This window comes from Hypanus sabinus, chromosome 3, assembly GCF_030144855.1.
Source record: "Hypanus sabinus isolate sHypSab1 chromosome 3, sHypSab1.hap1, whole genome shotgun sequence".
Lineage (NCBI taxonomy): Eukaryota > Metazoa > Chordata > Chondrichthyes > Myliobatiformes > Dasyatidae > Hypanus > Hypanus sabinus.
In genome coordinates this window covers 108,392,910-108,413,110 of record NC_082708.1, presented here as the reverse complement: position 1 = coordinate 108,413,110, position 20,201 = coordinate 108,392,910, and the positions used below count along the sequence as shown (strand labels likewise).

Below are 20,201 nucleotides of genomic sequence, written 5' to 3'. Positions count from 1 at the left end.
GATCATGTAGGGAGATTCCCAAGGATCAATCTAGGGAAATTGAAAATCTGACTGAATGCTACCACGTCAACAACCTCTCACTAAATCACCACAAAACCAAAGAGCTAATTATTGACCAGAAGAGGAGAAAACCAGAGGTCCATGAGCCGATCCTCTTCAGAGGAACAGAAAGGCCTACAAAAAGTAGTGAATGCAGCCCAGTTCATCACAGGTAACCTCCCCACCATTGAATGCATCTACAAGGAGCGTTGTTGCAGGAAGCCAGCATCTATCATTAAAGAATCCCACCATCCATGGTCTCTTTTCACAATTTCCAATAGGAAGAAGATATAGGAGCCTTAGGTCCCACATCACCAGGTTCAGGAACCATCAGTCATCAGTTTTTTAAAGTAAGGATAACTTAACTCTCCACAGTTCTGAAGTAATTTCACAACCTACGGAGTCACTGTCAAGGACTCTGTAACTCATGTTCTCAATATTTATTACATTTTTATTTATAATTATTATCTTGTCTTATATTTGTATTTGCACATTTGTTGTTTGTCCATCTTTGTTATGTTCAATTTTTCATTGATTCTTTGTATTTACTATCAATACCTGCAAGAAAATTAATCTCTGTTTAGTGTGTGGTGACATACATGTAGTTTGATAATAAATTTATCTTGAACTTTATATTGTTTAGTTTCTTCCCTGATATATTTCAAGTATCGTCAGGTAATTATGATGATAATAAGCTGCAGGTTCCTATCAGATCTAAAATGTGCCAAAGAAGATCTGGCTCTGATTATCCATACTTTCTCAATGAAGCACAGTGCATTTTTTTTTTCAGGCATGCATCTATTAAAAAATTGCAGTAAAGGATGAATAGAGAGGAATTCACTATTTTTGTGAAAGAAAGTATATAGTGTAGAAACTCAAGTGACGTTTTCAGGAATAATCTGCAGTCAAAATGTGTTTACTTTATGTCATGGATTAACTTCAAGTTGTTATATGCAAGGTAGGCTGTCTGATCTGAGTACTTAGAGGGCAATAATGGAGGGCCTCTTTCACTCAGAGAGACATAATGGACAGCTCTTCCACCAAGTCTTGTATGGGTAGAACTCAAGAATAAGAAAGGCACTATCACTGATGGGATTATACTACAGAGCCTTCCCCCCCCCCCCTCCCAAATTACCATCAGGACATTGAGGAACAGATGTGCCAGTCAGATTAGGAAAAGTGCAAAAACAACAAGGTTGTTGTAGCAACACACAGAAATGCTGGAGGAACTCAACAGGCCAGGGAACATCTATAGAAAAGAGTAAACAGTCAACTTTTCAGGCCAAGACCTGTAGTCAGTGATTTCAACTTCCTTAATTTAGACTAGGACCTCCTTAGTGCAAAAGGTTTAGATGAGACAGAGTTTGTTACATGGATTCATGAGGGTTTCTTGAAGCAATGTGTAAACAGTCTTATAGGAAGGCCTATAATTGAGTGGTGTTGGGTAATAAGCCTGGTCAGGTGAAAGACTTTTTAGTGGGAGAACAGTTGGAGAAAAAGTGACCAGAACTCCTTAAATTCTAAGATAGCTATAGATCATTATGAACCTTGCAAGAGAATATTAGATTTGGAGCAGGGCAATTTATGAAAGGCAGGAACTAGGGAGAGTTCCTCCTACACACAATATAGCCCATATATCACCCTGTATCTTCCCGTTTCTTCACCCACTCCATCTGCCTATCACCCTCCCCAAACCCTGCTATTCTCATCTCTCTACCCTGTCTCCCTTATTTGATCCCATGCACAATTCCTATTAGATTTCATCATCTGCAAGCCTTTGTTGCCTTCTCATAAGCAGCATAGTGTCTTAAACTGGAAACATCTCTTACAATAGCAAATTATAATGTGAAAGAATGTAGGAATTATAACGACATTACATTAAGTACCAAAAGTGAAATAAAGAAAGAAAAAAAACCCCTCTAAAATCAATTAAAAGTTGACCCCTTAAGATTCCACGTTTAAATTTAGTATTTGATGTCAAATAGATGGTGTGGTATAGTTAAGACCTATTACACCATTGATGGTCAAGAACTATTTTTTTGTGAACTTATGATTGGTTGATATTGTCAAATGGGTAGCCAGAGTATGAGCTGTTGTTTTCATATAATTTACAGAGGATCAGGGCACCTCAGACAGCAGTTTCCAGATCCTGTTTCCATTAGCCCGTCTGTTCTTGCCTGAAGGTGTTGCTCACTTTGTGCATAAATAATATTGAACATGAGACTATTTTTAAGGTACATTCTGGCCTTTGTTGATTTTCTGTGCAAAAGCAGCATTTGCCCTCATGGTCATTCTTATTTATCCTTTTTCAACTATATTTGCTTTTATTTTTATGCATGGCTTTATGCCCTAGTATTGGAATATGAAGTGTTGCCATATTGCGAAAGGAAACCTTTTACACAATGTTCTGATTGTATGCATTTTTCGTGGGGGAAACTATCATAAATTTCATTTTCTTTTGGAACTCTGGCATTCTTAAAATAAACAAACCTGTAGATGCTGGAAATCCAAGCAACACATACAAAATGCTGGAGGAATTCAGTAGGCCAGGCAACATCTATGGAAAAGAGTACACAGTCAACGTCTCAGGCCGAAACCCTTCCATGGGACTGGAGAAAAAAATGCTGAGGAGTAGATTTAAAAGGTGGCAAGAAGAGAGGGAGAAACACATGATGACAGGTGAAATCTGAAGGGAGAGGGATGAAGTAAAGAGCTGGGAAGTTGATTGGATAAAGAGACAGAAGGCCATTGAAGAAAGAAAAATGGGGAGGAGCACCAGAGGGAGGCAATGGACAGGTAAGAAGATGAGATGAGAGAGGAAAAAAGGGATGGGAAATGGTGAAGGAAGAGGGAGGTGGAGGGTATTACCAGAAGTTTAAGAAATCGATATTCATGCTATCAGGTTGGAGGCTACCCAAACGGAACATAAGGTGCTGTTCCTCATCGTGGCAGTAAAGAAAGAAGGTCATGGATAGACATATTGGAGTGGAAATGAGAAGCCAAATTAAAATGGGTGGCCATTGGGAAATCCTGCTTTTTCTGGCAGACGGAGTGTGGGTGCTCGGCAAAGTGGTCTTCCAATCTACGTTGGGTCTCACTGATATACAGGAGGCCACACCAGGAGCACTGGACACAGTATGTGACCCCAGCAGACTCACTGGTGAAGCGTCGCCTCACCTTGAGGGACTTTTTAGGGCCCTGAATGGTAGTGATGGAAGAGATATATCGCAGGTGTAGAACTTGTTCCACTTGCAAGAATGTGCCAGGAGGGAGATCAGTAGGGAGGGACAAATGGACAAGGGAGTCGCGTAGGGTGCAATCTCTTCGGAAAGCAGGAAGTGGGTGGTGGGAGGGAGGGAACGATGTGCTTGCTGGTGGGATCCCACTGGAGATATTGGAGGTTTTGGAGAATGATGTGCTGGACGTGGAGGCTGGTGAGTTGATAGGTGAGGATAAGTGGAATGCTATCCCTGGTAGGGTGGCAGGAGGATGGGGTAAGAGCAGACGTGTGTGAAATGAAAGAGATGTGGTTGAGGGCAGCGTTGATGGTGGAGGAAAGGAAGCCTCTTTCTTTGAAAAAGGAGTTTCTCTTTTTGAAAAAGGAGCCCTCTGGTGCTCCTCCCCACTTTTCTTTCCTCCATGGCTTTCTGTCTCTTTCATCAATGAATTTCCCAGCTCTTTACTTCGTCCCTCTCCCTTCAGGTTTCACCTATCACCTGTGTTTCTCTCTCCCTCCTCCCGCCTTTTAAATCTACTTTTTTTCTCCGGTGCTGCCCCAGGGTCTCTGCCAGAAATGTCAGGCTGTATACTCTTTTCCTAGATGCTGCCTGGCCTGCTGAGTTCCTCCAGCATTTTGTGTGTATTTCTTAAACTGAACTATTTGTTGCTTGAGTAGATCATTATGATCTTTTTCATTAGGTGTCTATGGAGCTGGGAAGAGCTATCTATTAGCTGTTATGATTTTGTTCCTTGTACGTCTTTTTGAAGAAAGTGAAGCAACTGAAGGCGCCAAACAAGTTCAATGGAAACTTCTCATCTCTGCCTCTACCAATGTTGCTGTGGACAGAGTGCTACTTGGGTAAGTCAAAGATCAGAACAATGAAACGAATGTGGTAGGTTTTGACAATAATTCATTTGGACTTCTCATAACTACTACATTGAAACATAGAGACAGGCACATATGCACACACCAAAGTGAAACAGTGAAGATTTTTATCAGTCTCTAATCTCTGCAAATTACCAATCTTGGACTTAGTAGCAGTAGAAATAGTGTTGAATTTGGGAAAGTGGTTATCTGCCATCTGTTTTGATTATAGTTGAAAAGTCTCTCCTGCTGAAGAGATAATGCAGTAATTTGTGTGGGAATTCAATTTTCACCTAGACTTGATAACAAATTAGCGGTTTTGAGAATGTATATGTCCGGCTCTGAGTGTTCTGTCATTCTCTAGTGAAGCAAAGCTCCAAGGGGTCATTTCTATTTGTGTGTGGAAGAATATGATTTTACCGAAGTCTTAAAATTAGTAAAATGTCGTTCTGCATCTGCCACACTACGCTCTTTAGACTTTTGCAAATGAAACAACTCTATAACACACTAAATACCTATAGAACCCTTCTAATAACCAGAAGAAACCAGTTGAGAGCAAACCTGTGAGTTGTTGATCACCCTTTTGATTAATAATGATGTAAGCGTCCCTCCAGGTTCTGAATACATGTTCAGCTGTGTATGTTTAATCAAGGTGATAGCTAGACTATCAGTCTTTAGAATGGGAGTGCTGATGTAAGATCAATGTCACAATTGATTGACTCATATTATTATAGTTCTTTCTCATTGAGCGTATTAAGCATCTTCACCAGTGTAAAATCCTATGTAGATATATGCATAAGTTTGGAGCAGTAAAGGATCTTGTAGTACCTAAAATAATTCTTTTATTGACACAGAATACAAGAGGAATTTTATTATTGGTGAGCACTTGTGTTGGTGCAAATAACAGGTTAAGAAGGTAGAAATGTTAACAATGTAGAATCCAGCTCCTAATGGCAAATTTTAAGTTCATCTTGCTCCAGTTTTGGTGGATGTGTATGTAACTGACCTCCATGAAAGACAAGTATTTGAACTACAGTAATAACCCATGTTTTAGTCAAATTTAGAGATAGTTGCCCAGGTTTTGTGCAAAGAGTGATTTCATTCACTAGATTAAACTCTGAGTCCCTAATATTTAATGTTGACACCACCTCTGGGAATTCTGCGCCTCTACCAATGTCAAATTACCAATAAACCTCCAGTGTATTTTATCTTCTGAGCTAACTGCAGCCTGATATATATTACAAATGTTCTCACTTGCTATGAAAACCGGTTCAATCTCAAAAATCAGCTGAGTGGCTCAACAAATGTAGGTTAGATCCAAATGCATGATATTTGATTAAGTGAAAACACTACCACAAATTTCTCTGCAATTTCAACACTGGTTTGTGATTTCAGAAAATTAAGTATGCCTATTTATAAATTGCATCTCAATTTGGATAGTTTCTGAATTTATCATTGCTGCTTCTCAAAAGGAATGCATGCACCTCAGTGACCTAGACAGATAGGAAGTAAGAGTATTTCCTGACTATTACTATCATTGCTTTTGCAGCGTTGTATATCAGAAGCAGGTTTATTATCACCAGCATGTAAGGTGGAATTTGTTAACAGCAGCAGCAGTTCAATGCAAAACATAATATAGAAGAAAAAAAATGGAATAAATGAATGAATGAATGAATGAGTACCTTTGGAATTCTGAAGAAGGTTATGCCCCTTTGGACACTGTCTCTGCCACAAAATTGATGTTTTTGTCATTATCTTAGACAGTTTATGGCTTTATTTAGAATCAGAATCACTTTATTGCTAGTATGTGAAACATATCAGAATTGATTATGGCTTGGTGTCAAGTATAAAACACAGGGCAATATGGAAACAGATAACACAATAGCAACCAACTATTTACAAGAAAATAGTGCAAACAACCATGAACAATCAACAATTATCAGAATGATAATATGTACAAATCAAACTTAAGTAAATGTTGAACATATGAACAAACTCAATAATCATCCAGATAACAAGGGGAACAGGAAAGACCATTTAACAGATGTTGTGCAGGGTCATTCAGGGTATTACACCTGAGTGAATTTTATTGGGAAGCTGCATAACTACAGGAAGCAAGCTTCAGAGATGATGTGTAGTGCTGGTAGTGATGAACTTGTAGCATCTCCCTGATGACAATTTGGTGAATAGGTGACTGCTAGGGTGAATGGAGTCAGCAATAGTTTTTTTCAGCTTTTTCTTCGCTCTGGCAATGAAGAGTTGTTTTAACGTTGGTAGCTGACAGCCGATGATCTTCTCTGCTGAGTGGACCACTCACTGCAACTTGGACTTGGGTTTCCCGCCACTTCTTCCCTCTCTAATAGTAATAGAGGTGGTCACAGCACTCCTAATCATGGCTGAGTGAAAATTCATCTGGAATTAAAAATTCATCAAAAATTCATCTCTGCTTGGATTGTTCCTGTGCTGAGTATAACATACTTGTCCCACTTCAATGCATTGGTATGTGAATGATTTGACCACAGATACAGCACAACCTGACCATTAATTTCCAGGGGGAGGGGGTGGTGCAGATCTAGTGTGCCAGCAGAAGTCAATCTTCATTTCCATTGTCTTCCTAGCATAAGCTCCAAGTTGTTATGAACATGCTGCAAGATGGTCTACCTTTCTTTGCTAACAGGTTACATCATTATTAGACATGCAAGCAACTACAATTGTGCCATCTGCAGCTTTTAGTATTTTAATAGATTTGTCTGTGGTAGTGCAGTCAGTTGTATAAAGTGAAAACGGGAGGGATGACAGAACAAAGCCATGGAGAGAGCTTATGTTTATAGACATTGGATCAGACAAATCGGAGCCCAGCCTTACATTCTGCTTCCTTCCTGTCAGGAACTTCATAATCCACAAGCAGACACTGTAGGGTCCAGCTAGCTGGGTTAGCTTGCTGTGGGGCAACTCTAGAGCAATAGTGTTGGAAGGTGGAGCTAAAATCCACAAACAAGATCCTCACATAAGGTGTTAAGGGAGTCCAAATGTTGAAGAATGTAATGAAGGTACAAGTTAATTACATTCTTAAATTAATGATTTGCTCTATAAGCAAACTAATGGGTCAAAAAGAGGATCAGTCATGAACTTATGGTAGGCTAGCATCAGACATTCAAGCGTTTTCATAACTACTGAAGTCAGAGCAATTGGCCTATAATTATCAAGTCCAGTGATCTTGTTTTTCTTGGGAATTGGAACAGTTGTAGCAACTTTAATGCAGTTTGTAATAATTGCAGGGAGATGTTAAATATCATAGTGAAGACAGCTACTTACTAATGTTCTGTTTTCCCAAATAGTTTGTGAACATCTTTTTGCTTCACAGAAAGTACAGAGTGGGATGGAGAGAGGGGGCAAGAGGGGGATGAGGCTGAAGAAAAAACCTTTTTTTAGCATGTCTTGCATGTAAAATGTAAAAGTTGAAGGAATTCAGCTCATCTATGGAGGGAAATGGAAATCAACATTTTGGATTGAGATCCTTTATCAGTACTGAAAACCAACTGGGAGGTAGTCAATAGTAAAAGCCTAGAGGACGATGGAGCAAGAGCTGGCAGGTGATGGGAGGATCTAGGTGATGGCGGTGATAAACAGGTTGAGTGAGGAGAGTTGGGAATGATGTAAGAAGCTGGGAGAAGATAGGAGGAAATGACAAAGGGCTAAATAAGATGGAATCTGATAGGAGAGGACAGTGGATTTGGAATAAAAGAAAGGAGGTGGGGAGGGTAACCAGTAGAAGGATTGTGCAGGTCATAGATATGTGGAGAGGGTGATGGATAGATGCAGGGAAAAGAGATTTGGAGAATGGAGCTGGTGATATAAGAGTTAAAAAGGAAGGGACAGAGGGGAGTGAAATTTGAGAAACTAATATTCATCAGGTTAGAGACTACCAAGGAGGATTATGAGATGCTGTTCCTCTAATCTGTATCTAGTCTCAATTTGGCAGTAGAGGAAGCCATAAACAGACATGCCAGTATGGGAATGAGATGTGGGATTAAAATGGCTGGTCACCAGGAGATCCTGCCTGTATGGCAGATGGAGCGAAGATGCTCGACATAATTTCTTGTTGAGGTAAAGGGTGCCACAATGGGGTGTAATAAATAACACTAATCAATTCAAATGTAAACAACTACCTCACCTGGAAGGACCAGACTTGCCAGGTGGACTTTGTTGCACCTTGTAATGCTTGCCTTGTTTATATGGGATTTTTGAAAGTAATTTACAGAGATTCGATTTTGCAGTTCTGTGAATCATGGTACATGACTTTTTTTGACAAAACTGTGTAGAGAAATTAAGTTATTCATGATTTCTGTTGCAAAATAAATTGGCATAGTTTGTTTACATTAATTAGGCTTCTGGAACTTGGATTTGATAAATTTATCAGAGTTGGGAGTATTCGGAAGATTGCTAAATCCATCTTGCCATATGGGTAAGCACAATTTTTGTTCTCTATTATTGTCAATAAAAATATGGTACAGTGAAATCCTTACGTCTTTGGACTGGAATAAACTACAATGGCCACAGATTAATACTAACATTGTCAACTGGTAGCATTATACTCCTGGCAGTGCTCTGAATGAGTGTACTGATGGATAAATATACTGCATGTTAAATTTATTCCAGCTATTGTACACGTTTGTACATGATATTGGTCAGATATTTCCTGCAACTGTTAATAATGATATTTCTTCAAAACTGTTGTACCAATTCCACTTATGCATTTGCATATAATTCTTGTGAACTATGTGGAATTGCTGGATGTCTCTTCTGTGAGCTTTTCCCTTCATCTACGTCCTGGTTAATATTAAGTTCTCCTTGCTCATCTACATCATATTATCTTTCCGTCCTCATTGCCTAAAATGTTACATTTTGGATTTTTCATCTGATAGTTCTAATTTTGTTTTCTCCAATCTATTTTATGCCAATTTGGTCACAGATTCTGGAATATTTATATCCTCTTAAAGCTTCCTGTAGACCTGCCTTTGTTGCTGAGTATTAGTGGTTTTTCTTCTTAGTGTGTATTGTTACTTTGAAGGTCTTGTATTAATATAAGCTATGCTCATGATCTTTGCTGTCGACAAGTGACCATTCAAACTTGGCTAGTCCCTGAGTACACAGCAAGTGAAAATGAACAGGGTATCCATCAAACTAGGGATATCCTGATGACTTTGTGACAGATCTCTATTTTATTTTTCTCCTGGATGATTGATGGATTCACCAACCTCAGATGGCCACAACAAGGGACTCTTGGAGATGATCCCAATAACAGAAGGGAAGGCAGTCCAGAGATCAGGCCATGGTAGGTTGCTAGTAGGATGGCAGAAGGAAAGGCCCATTTTAGGAAGGCAAGGCTAAATATTGGTGCTTTTGGGAATTGGAGAGATAATCTATGATAAGAGCAGCAATGAAAGAGACTAGAGTCAGGAAAGGGGAGAGTGTAGATTTATTTGAGGTACATGGAGTGTATTCCTGATTGTCCCAGCCCAAATGGTGTGCTGAAAATAATCTCCTTTCCACTGTATCATTTCTGAATCAGGTTCCCAGTTGCATGCACTATGTTTGAATTTTTCTGAAGCAATAATTTGTGTTCCTCTTCATAGAGAACATTAAATAGTCAGTCCTGATGAAGGGTCTCAGCCTGAAATGTCAACCGTTCTTTTCCTCACCATAGAGGTTGCCTGACTTACTGAGTTCCTCCAGTGTTATGTGTGTTGCTCAAGATTTCCAGTATCTGCAGAATACTTGTTTCCAAAGTTCATGAACTTTTGAAATATTCCTTCTGCTGTTTGTAGGCTTGCCAGCCACAAGAGGGCGTTTACATTGTTTAGGCTTTCATGTTTACTTGCTCCCTGAAGGAATGACTAATCTCTGTTTAATTGTCATTAATGTTCAAGAGTCCAGTGTTCTCAGGAGAAATGGTTTATCTTCTGGCTATGATAAATATTTATGAGGTTTTAATTAGTTTACATGCAGGTAGTGATACTGAAGAAATACGAGAACTACAGGCTCTCCTCAAGGATGATCTGACGCCAGTAGAAAAAGTGCATGTGAGGAGGTGTATTGAACAGCATAAACTGGGCAGGAACAGAGCAATGCTCAAAGAGGTCAGTACTTTATTTTAGCATATAAATTTTACTGAAAGAAAATCCTTTCATTATTTCCTGGCTCTCACAAATGCACAGCACGTTCTATTTCCTGACTCTAATTGATCACACTGTAACCACCACATCAACGGTACTGGAAGCATTTGTAGAATTCACCAAAACTATGAGTATGCCAATTGCTTTCAACAATCATCGTAAGTTCCTGAGCTAATTTACCCTGTGATCTGTCCATTAGCTCAGTACTCTGCTAAATTTTTCATTGCCAAAAGAACTCTAGCACCTTTGCCTGAACTTTGAGGTATTCCCCATTCTGGCTCTCCTCTTACACCTTCACTTCACCTGCCTATTACCTTCCTCTGGTATGCCTCCCCCCCCCCCCCCCCCCAGTTTCTCCAATGGTCCACTCTTCTCTCCTATCAGATTCTTCCTTCTGAATTCTAAGTTCTTCTCCCTTCCTTTCCAGTTAGCTATAATAGAAACTGTATAGAAAACTATAATAGAGGATCTGTCCCTTACCCGTTCCAAAAATGTGACATTTTTTCTCATGTTACTCCATATCCAAGGGGAACAATTTGTCAACGGCTAACTACAGTTCAAGGTAGCTAATACAGGTCGACCTTCACTAAACTGACTACCTGTAATCCAGTTCCTTCGATGATCCGGCACTGATTTCAAACTTTCCACGCAGCTATAATTTCAAATTTCCTGGGCCACCGTACCAATCTGCTGCACATTGTTTTGGTTGCGCCAGATCTGTTCACATGTTGGCCTGCACTTGTAAGCACAGACAGGCAATTCCTGCTTGTTTTCCTGCATTTATTAATATCATTTGTTCTTATTTGGCCCCAATTATGGCCTCAGTGAGTAAAGGAAATGGACCTCGTGCTGTAAAGCGAAAACACCTCACATTATCCATTAAAGATGAGGTTGAACACTTGAAAAAACTGCACTGTGGTTTATCGGTGTAAAACTTGTGCGAGTGTTACAACATTGGCTTTTCCACAGTGTACAATATGAAGAAACAGAAGAAAAACTGCTACATTTTTTTGCTGATAGTGGCTCAATGAAACAGATGTGTGTAAGAAAAACGGAAGAAGTTCGGAACTAGATGAAGTGCTGATAGCATGGTTTAATCCGTGTAGTGAAGGTGTTGAACTATCTGGAGATATGGTGAAGGAACAAGCAAAAGTGTTTCATGAAGAACTAGGACTAGATTATGAGTGTGACTATAGTGAAGCTGGTTTCATCGGTTCAAACAGCGTCATGGCTTACAGTTTCGCGCAGTGTGTGGTGAAAAACTTTCAGCAGCCAAGCAGAAGATATGTTCAAAAAAATTGCAACGAGGAGCTAACACTTCAAAATCCAGTGCCATCAACTTCTGCTCACCCAGATGTGCTGCCACCAACCAGTTTCAGCACCAGGTCCTGATGCTTCACTCATTTTTCAAGATGACGATGTTGATGATCCTGACAACCCCACACTTGCAGACATGTAACTTTGCCTAAAGGTATATTAAACGTCTCACTTTAGAAGTGGTAGTGCTCAACTTTTCTGTATAAGTTAATTCCTGTACATTTACCTGTACCCTTTATTTTATCTGTGCCTGTATAGTATATTACTTTATTAAAATTTCACTTGCTACTCATTTAATATTTCTGTTTCATTATTATCTAACTTGTACTGATTTACATGATATTTTAAAGGTATGATGAGGCGGTTAGCTATTGCTTAATGTGATCCTTCTGTAATCTGTCATTTTCACTAATCCGGCACTCCTCAGGCCCCAGTGGTGCCGGATTAGTGAAGCTCAACCTGTATTGATTGAAATATTTGTCACTAGATCCTGCCAAAAGGCACATCTTTAAAAGAAGTATGTTTTGGCAGGGACCAGGGACAAATATATCACAAGCTTGCTGGAATAAATGACAGCACATAGATGACTGTGGGAACCCTGATTTTCCAGCTCTACTTTAGACACCATGGTGATTGAGAAGAAAGAGGGACCTGTACCTAAGGACTTTAGGAATTCCAGGTGTTTGGATTAATAACAGATAGATGAGGCAGTTCTTGAGGTCAATGCAAGAAATCAGTACCGAAGACCTGGACATTTTGCTTCAATTAGGCTAATGATCTAATATGTAATGCCATCAAATCCCAGTTTTCATCAACTCCCACAAAAGACTCACACACTGTTCCATGCAATACAACATCTGGGGGGAGTGTGGGGGGTGAGGAGTTGTCGACATGTGCTGCTTAATCAACTGACTTTCTCCAGCAATTTGTTTATTGCTCCAGATTCTAGTATCTGTAGTCTCTTGTGTCTTCAACTTCTGTGTATGTTTCATCTTGTGAAAGTTTGATTTAACGCACCCTTACAGGGAGGACTTGCATCGGACTTTTCAAACCACATAGCTGTTGAGAGTTGGCAACAAGTATTAAAGTTACAAACAGCAGAGTTGCCAGGACAATAACCCACATTTTGGACCCCAACTCCAGCTGCATATTTGGTCTTGCTGTGAATCCCAAGCTCCAGCTGCATTCAACCATTTCAGTGTAGCTGTTGCTATAACTTGCACATAAAATTTATGATTATGTGATTTGTAAATCAATTTACCTAGAAAAAGCAAACAAGATTGATATAATTTTATTTATTTCTGAAGATAAGATTGTATAAAAAAAAGATAAAAACAACTAGCCCAAATTCCTAATGCCAGCTACCTATTCATATTTCACTATTTAACATTAAGTGCAGTCGAACCCATAGTGATCAGGACTTCCTGTTCTCCACAGGAACATGTAATGTTTACAAATATTCCCAGCAGGCATAATCTGGCAGGTATACAGATCCATTGACAGCAAATCAGTGGAGGTGTTTAATCATTTTCCAACATAGATAATTATGTGTGAAAGTTCTGTTAATTTTTACCTTCCGAACTGGGTTTGAAATCTGCCAACTGTCACGTGTCATTCTGTGCAATGAGTTGCACAGAAAATTGTAGAAACTGCGGCAACAGTCAAATGGTGTACCTGCTTCATCCATTTCTTCTGGTAACTCATTTATATACTCACCACCCTCTGTGTGGAAAAAGTTGCCCCTCAGTCCCTTTTAAATCTTTTCCCACTCACCCTAAAGCTATGATTCTAGCTTTGGACTCCCCTTCCCCAGGGTAATGATTGTTACAATTCACCTTATTTATCTCTCTCATAATTTCAAACACTTCCAGAAGTCTCATTCTTCTATGTTCCAAGGAATAAAGACCTAAACTGGCCAACCTTTCCTGGGCACATTTCATGAATTCCACCCCTTCTAGGTCCTTAACACTCAGGATGGCCCAGTAGTGCCTTGGGAAATTAAAACTGCCTACTTATGCAACCCTGTTATTCTTGCATCTATGTGCACCTGCCCTAAAATGTCCAGCTGACTGTTGGAGGATCTATAATAAACCTCAGTGGAGTGACCTTCCCCTTCTTGTTTCTAAATTCTTCCCATAAGGCCTCACTGGCCAATCCCCAAAAAAAGTTGTTTTAAGCCACTGCTGTTTTATCCTCCCATATCAAAAAGGCAAAACACTCTCCTCACTTGCCTGAATTCTGTATTCTGGAATACTGAGCTACCAGTCCTGCCTACTGTCAGTCACATTTCTGCTATGGTTATAATAAGCCAGTCCCCAGAGCCAATCCACACTCTTGAGTTTATCCACTGTACCTGTTAGGCCTCATGCACTGAAATAAATGCAGTTTAACTGAGTATTTCTTTCCCTCCCTTTACTGTGCCCCTGGCTAACCTGATTACTAAACTTGCTCCTGCTGGCTACTACTTTATTCCATGATTTGCTCCTGCTCAGAGTCCCATCCATCTGTCAATCTAGTTTAAACTCCCTTCCCATATAATACTAACAAATTTTCCTGCAAGAATACTGGACTGCCTGTAGTCCCTTTTTGTAAGTCTAGCAACTACAGTATTAGAACATTAGAAAGTTTTGGCAAGAACAGGCCATTTGGCCCAGCAAAGCTTGTCAAATTCCTGTTCACATAGTGTGTTGAAGTAACTATTGAGTTTAGATTTGACGGTCTCCAAGCTACTACTCTCAATTACACAACTAGGTAGTTTGTTCCATGTGTCCTCGACTCACTGTGAAAAGAAATATTTCCTGATGTTTGTCTGAAATCTTCCTTTAACCAGTCTCCACCAATGGCTCCATGTCCTCATTGATGGATTAATTTTGAAGTAGCAGCTGGCATCCGCCTTACTTATACCCTGAATGATTTTGAACACTTCTATCATGTCATCCTCTCATTCTGTATCTACTTAAGCTAAAAAGATTTAATTCTTTCAATCTTTCTTCATAGCTCATACCCTGCAGACCTGGAATGAGTCTCGTCACCCTTCTCTGAACTCTCTCTGGTGCCTTCACATCCCTAACAAAATACAGTGACCAACATTGTACACAGTACTCAAGGCCTCACAAGCACATTGTACAACTTTTGGAAAGTGTCTTGAGACTTGAACTCCACTGAATGCATTACATAGCCCAACATTCTATTAACCTTCCTAATCGCTTCTGTGCATTGTCTAGATGTTGATAGTGATGAGTCTATCAGGACATCCAAATCCTTCTCATGCAGTGCACTTTCTAACTCAAGACCCCTCACTATATATTCATAGCTATTGTTTCTGCTTTCTATATGTAATATTTTACACTTACAGTAAATTTCTTCTGCCATTTATCTGCCCATATCTGCATTTTGTTTAAATCTAACTGTGTTGATTCTGCTGCCTGAATGTTATCAACCTGTCCCCCTAATTTTGTGTCATCTGCAGACTTTACTAGTTTATTTGTTAGGTGCTTATCCAAATCATTAATGTTAATTAAAACAGCAATGGCCCCCAAAACTGATCCCCACTTTTAACATCATTTAGGTGTGAAAATGATCCTCTCACCATCATTCGTTTTCTGTTTTTGAGCCAATTCTGCCCCCATTTGCACACCTTACCCTGAATCCCTACTTCCTGTAATTTGATTATTAACCTCTTGTGGGTACCTTGTCAAAAGCTTTCTGAAAGTCCATGTAAATGATACCAACCACTCTATTGTTATTATAAATTTTAGTTGCTTCATCATAGAACCTCCAGTGTATCAGTAAAACATAATTTCCCCTTTCTGAACCCATGCTGGCTTTCTGCTAACAAGCCTGTTCTTATCAACTGCTTTTCCATCTAAATCTTTATTAATGTTTCCATTAACTTACCTATGATACATGTTCAGCTTACTAGTCTATAGCTAACAGGGTGAGTGTGGTCACCCTTGTATACTGGGACAACATTAGCCCATTGCCATAGCAAGTTATATGTGGTGTCTGAAAAGAGGATGCTGTCCAAGTTGCTTGCCATCTTGGACCATGTCTTCCATCCACTCCATAATGTACTGGTTAGGCACAGGAGTACGTTCATCTAGAGTCTCATTCCACCGAGATGCAACACTGAGCGTCATAGGAAGTCATTCCTACCTGTGGCCATCAAACTTTACAACTCCTCCCTCAGAGTGTCAGACACCCTGAGCCAGTAGGCTGATCCTGGACTTATTTCCACTTGGAATAATTTACTTATTATTTAATTACTTATGGTTTTATATTGCTATATTTCTACACTATTCTTGGTTGGTGCAACTGTAACGAAACCCAATTTCCCTCGGGGTCAATAAAGTTTGTCTGTCTTGGAAAATTGAGTTTTAAGTGATGACTTTATAACTTAATTGAATGCTGAAAAATATTGAAATCTATATGCATATAACTACTATTCACTGTCCCTTTCTGTTTTTGCTCACACACTTGTGTAGGTGCAAGTGGTGGGAGCTACTTGTGCTGCTTGCCCTTTTCAGTGTATGAACAACCTGAGCTTTCCATTGGTGTTACTGGATGAATGCAGCCAAATTACAGAACCAACTTCTCTCCTTCCTATTGCGAGGTAATGTGTATTGTAAACTCATTCTATTGTTTATAATTGCCTCACAATTCTCCACAGGGCAGTTACTCTCGCTGATAACATAGGTATTTGTCACAGCGATTAGTACAACTAGTCACACCTAGTGGAGGAAAGATTTCCGCAATAAATGTGTTTTGCTGCTTAGTAGTTCCTATTTTGATAGATTAAAAACGAGGAGCTTTTTATTAAAAGACAGCATTGTCAAACTATCTTAGGGGAGAAAGAATCAACAATTTTAAGTAAAGATACTGCTATCAATGATTGTAAAAAAAAATTATACTGTTAAACAACAGTGGAATAACAAGATATTCAATTCATGCTGGAGAAAGCTTCTTTGCTTTTAATAGAGATAAGCAAGAAATGAAACTATTGCAAGCAATGGAGGGACGAGAGGGGAGTGTGGGCAAAGTGGTAGCAAACGTATGGGGACTGTGGAGAGGGGCTGCCGGATGGTGTAGTGGGATCAGCACTAGAGGCAGATTGTCTTGAGTTTGAATCTGGCCGGGTCCCAACCTGGGCAATGGCAGTATCTGCATGGAAGAAAGGCCTAGCAATCAACTTCCCTATACTGCCATGAAAACCCTTTGGACAACTACATTATCCATAGGTCACCATGAGTCGATGATGACACAATGGCACTCAACAAAAGAGAGGGGCAAATGTGAGGAAGAAGGACAGAGAAATGTGGTGAAGCAATGGAGTGGTAAAAACCTGTGCTCAAAACTGCACCCCAGACACTTTGGCTGTGGAATATTATATTTTAATACAGGTTTCCCCCGCTATCCGAAAGTAGAGCGTTCCTATGAAACTGTTTGTAAGCTGAAATGTTGTAAAGCTAAGAAGCAGTTACCATTAATTTATATAGGAAAAATTTTTGAGCATTCCCAGACCCAAAAAAACCTACCAAATCATACCAAGTAACACGTAAAACCTAAAATAACACGAACATATAGTAAAAGCAGGAATGATATGATAAATATACAGCCTATATAAAGTAGAAATATTGTATGTATGGTGCAGTTTCACTTATCGATATCAGGAAGACAGCAAGCCAAAATCGATTTGGAGAAAAAAAATTGGCACATACACACATGTGCACGTACACGCCTATGTACGTACGCGCATGCACAAACAACTGCCCGCACAAGGCTTCACGGTCATGGTAATCTTTCTCTGGGTAAACACACATATAAAGCAGGCATCTTTTCTTCGTAAAAGTGAAAATCCTCTTTGGTTAGCGAAAACAGGTACCAATGTAGGGCTTTCGTAACAGCGAGCAGTCATAAAGCGAACGTTCGGAAAACGGGGGCCACCTATATTTGTTTGTTGATTGAACTTTATCTAATAGCAACAACATATAAATCATTTGCAGTTACGTATAGTGAAAGGTCCCAAATAAAACACGAGTCAAGGTTGCACTAAAAGTCACATGATCAAAACTTGGCAAATGAAGTAGGCCTTCAGCAAGGAAAGTAACAGAAAACTGTTGTTTAGTATAAGTCAGCCTGTCAGAAAAGAGGACATAAATGAAAATATACTGTATATATGGCAAAAAAGGAAATTTCACTTTTATTGAAGTGTTTATGTTTGGGGAAAGCTGATTTTCCATGTTCATTGAAAAGATACAAATGTATACAGTCAGCCCTCCTTATCCATGAATTCCCCATGCGCGAATTCAACCAACCGCGAATTGCAAAAACCCAGAAGTGCTCTTCCAGCACCTGTTGTTCAACTGTATACAGAATGTTTTTTCTTGTTATTATTCCCTAAACAATGCAGTGTAACAACTATTTTACATAGTATTTACATTGTATTAGGTATTATAAGTAATCTAGAGATGATTTAAACCATATGGGAGGATGTCAGTGGGTTATCGTGGATCGGGATCGAAAAAAATCGGAAGTTCTCTTACTAAGTATGGCGGAACAGGTACATCCAGTATTATTTAGCGTCAGTTAGTCAAATGTTTGTCTGAGTATATAGTATATATTTTACCTTTCTATACATATAAAACACTTAAGAACATATGTTTCAGCACTGGGCTCGGGAACGGAGTTCCCGAGTTTGATCCGATGACAGACCACTCCCGAGTGCGCTCGGAGAATCAAAAACCCAAAACCCAAAAGGCAGAGCTTTTCTCACTTTATCCTTTAAAATGGTTCCAATCGTTGACCAACGTAGCCTAACACTTTTCCAATGACCGATGGTGTTTCACCTCTTCCCGATCACTTTATTATTTCCTCTTTATTTTCAATCGTTATCGTGATTATTTTCGTGAACAGAAGCACTGCAGATTCAGAGTTCTGCTGCCAGGTCCTAAAGACCACCGCACTGAGACAGGTTGAATAAGGGACTTGAGCATCCGTGCATTTTGGTATACGCGAGGAGTCCCGGAACCAATCCCACGTGGATAAGGAGGGCTGACTGTAGTTACTGAATTCGTTGCATATTGGGAAAACTGTTCCCTGATTTCCATTCAATTCATATGAAATGACCATGAGTATGTAGCAGGATAGCTTCATGATTGTGCATTTGAGAGTTCTGAGATTGTTACTGCCAAATTTTAACTATGCTTCTATGCAGTAACTATCAATAATTTGAGACTATGCAATATGCACTATATAGTGTACATTTCTGTCTAATTTCCACCATGCAAAGTGGTAAAAGATTGGACAATTTCAAAATGTTCATAGGACAGATATCGCTGAATTTTCCTAAATGTGCATCTCAAGTTTGCAGTTTGCAGCAGTGAATATAATAATTTTCCCTTTGCAGAATGCACTTATCCTGATGCAATTACTTCCTGATGACTAATTCTGCTAATCTGTTTGCTAGATCTCATTGTTAATGTATTGTGGTTGAATAGCAATGAAATAACCATTGAAATAGGCTAGAATTCAAAATCTCTTCAGGACTGAGTTATTGCTTTAAAATGTATGCCACAATATAAGTGAATTTTACAATTTACATAGGCCATTTCATTTTAGGTTTGGATGTGCAAAGTTGATCCTTGTTGGAGACCCAAAGCAGTTGCCACCTACAATCCAAGGCTCTGAAAGTGTTCATGACGCTGGTTTGGAACAGACTCTCTTTGACAGAATGTGCTTGATGGTACTGCAATTTACTTTAACTTATTTTATAATATGTTTAAGGCTAAAAACTGAAATATCCTTCATGTCAAAGATGCAGTGACGCATCCTTCATTTTTATCCTTTTTAACCTGAATCAACCCACGTCAAGTAAGTATGCACATGCCCGCTATTGGAAACATCCTCTCCACATCACTTTATATAGGCCTTTCAATACTCAATAGGTTTCCCCTCTTCTAAACTTCAACCATCAAACGTTCCTAATATGTCAACACGTTCATTCCCAGGACCATTCTCATAAACCTCTGGACCTTCTCCAATTCCAGCATATTTTTCTTAGATATGGGGCAAGAAGCTGTGTGGGCTGGCTGGTGGTGTAGTGGCATCAGCACTGGACTTCAAGACAGATGGTCCTGTGTTCGAATCAGGCCGGGTCCCAACCACAAAAACCCTGTAGACAACTACACTATCCATAGCATCGCTATGAGTCAATGATGACTGGATGATACTCAACAACAAAGCTGCCCACAATACCCCAGATGTGGTGCAATAAATCCTCAACATTACAACCTTGCTTCTAGTCTTCTCAAAATGAATGCTAACATTGCATTTGCTTTCCTTACTACCAACTGAACCTGCAGTTTAACCTTCATGGAATTCTGCACTAGGACACACGTCCCATTGCATCTCTGGTTTCTGAATTCACTGTCCATTTAGAAAATAGTCTACTAAAAGTGAAAGACCATGCACAGAATTCTACCTGCCACTTCTTTGCACATTTTTCTAATCTGTCCAAGTACTTCTGCAGGCTCCCTGTTTCCTCAACACTACCTGCTTCTCCACCTATCTTTATATCATCGCAAACT

The 20,201-nt window shown here is 39.5% G+C and overlaps 1 protein-coding gene across 1 annotated transcript in view; it reads left to right on the top strand.

Annotated features, from left to right (window-relative positions):
• Nucleotides 1-20,201, top strand: part of LOC132391564 (protein ZGRF1-like) — a 93,889-nt gene that overhangs the window by 58,702 nt on the left and 14,986 nt on the right. The window contains exons 23-27 of the mRNA XM_059964922.1: nt 3,958-4,117; nt 8,511-8,588; nt 10,122-10,263; nt 16,101-16,228; nt 19,234-19,357. Coding sequence (XP_059820905.1) covers nt 3,958-4,117; nt 8,511-8,588; nt 10,122-10,263; nt 16,101-16,228; nt 19,234-19,357 — 632 coding nt within the window. The remainder of the gene's footprint in view (nt 1-3,957; nt 4,118-8,510; nt 8,589-10,121; nt 10,264-16,100; nt 16,229-19,233; nt 19,358-20,201) is intronic.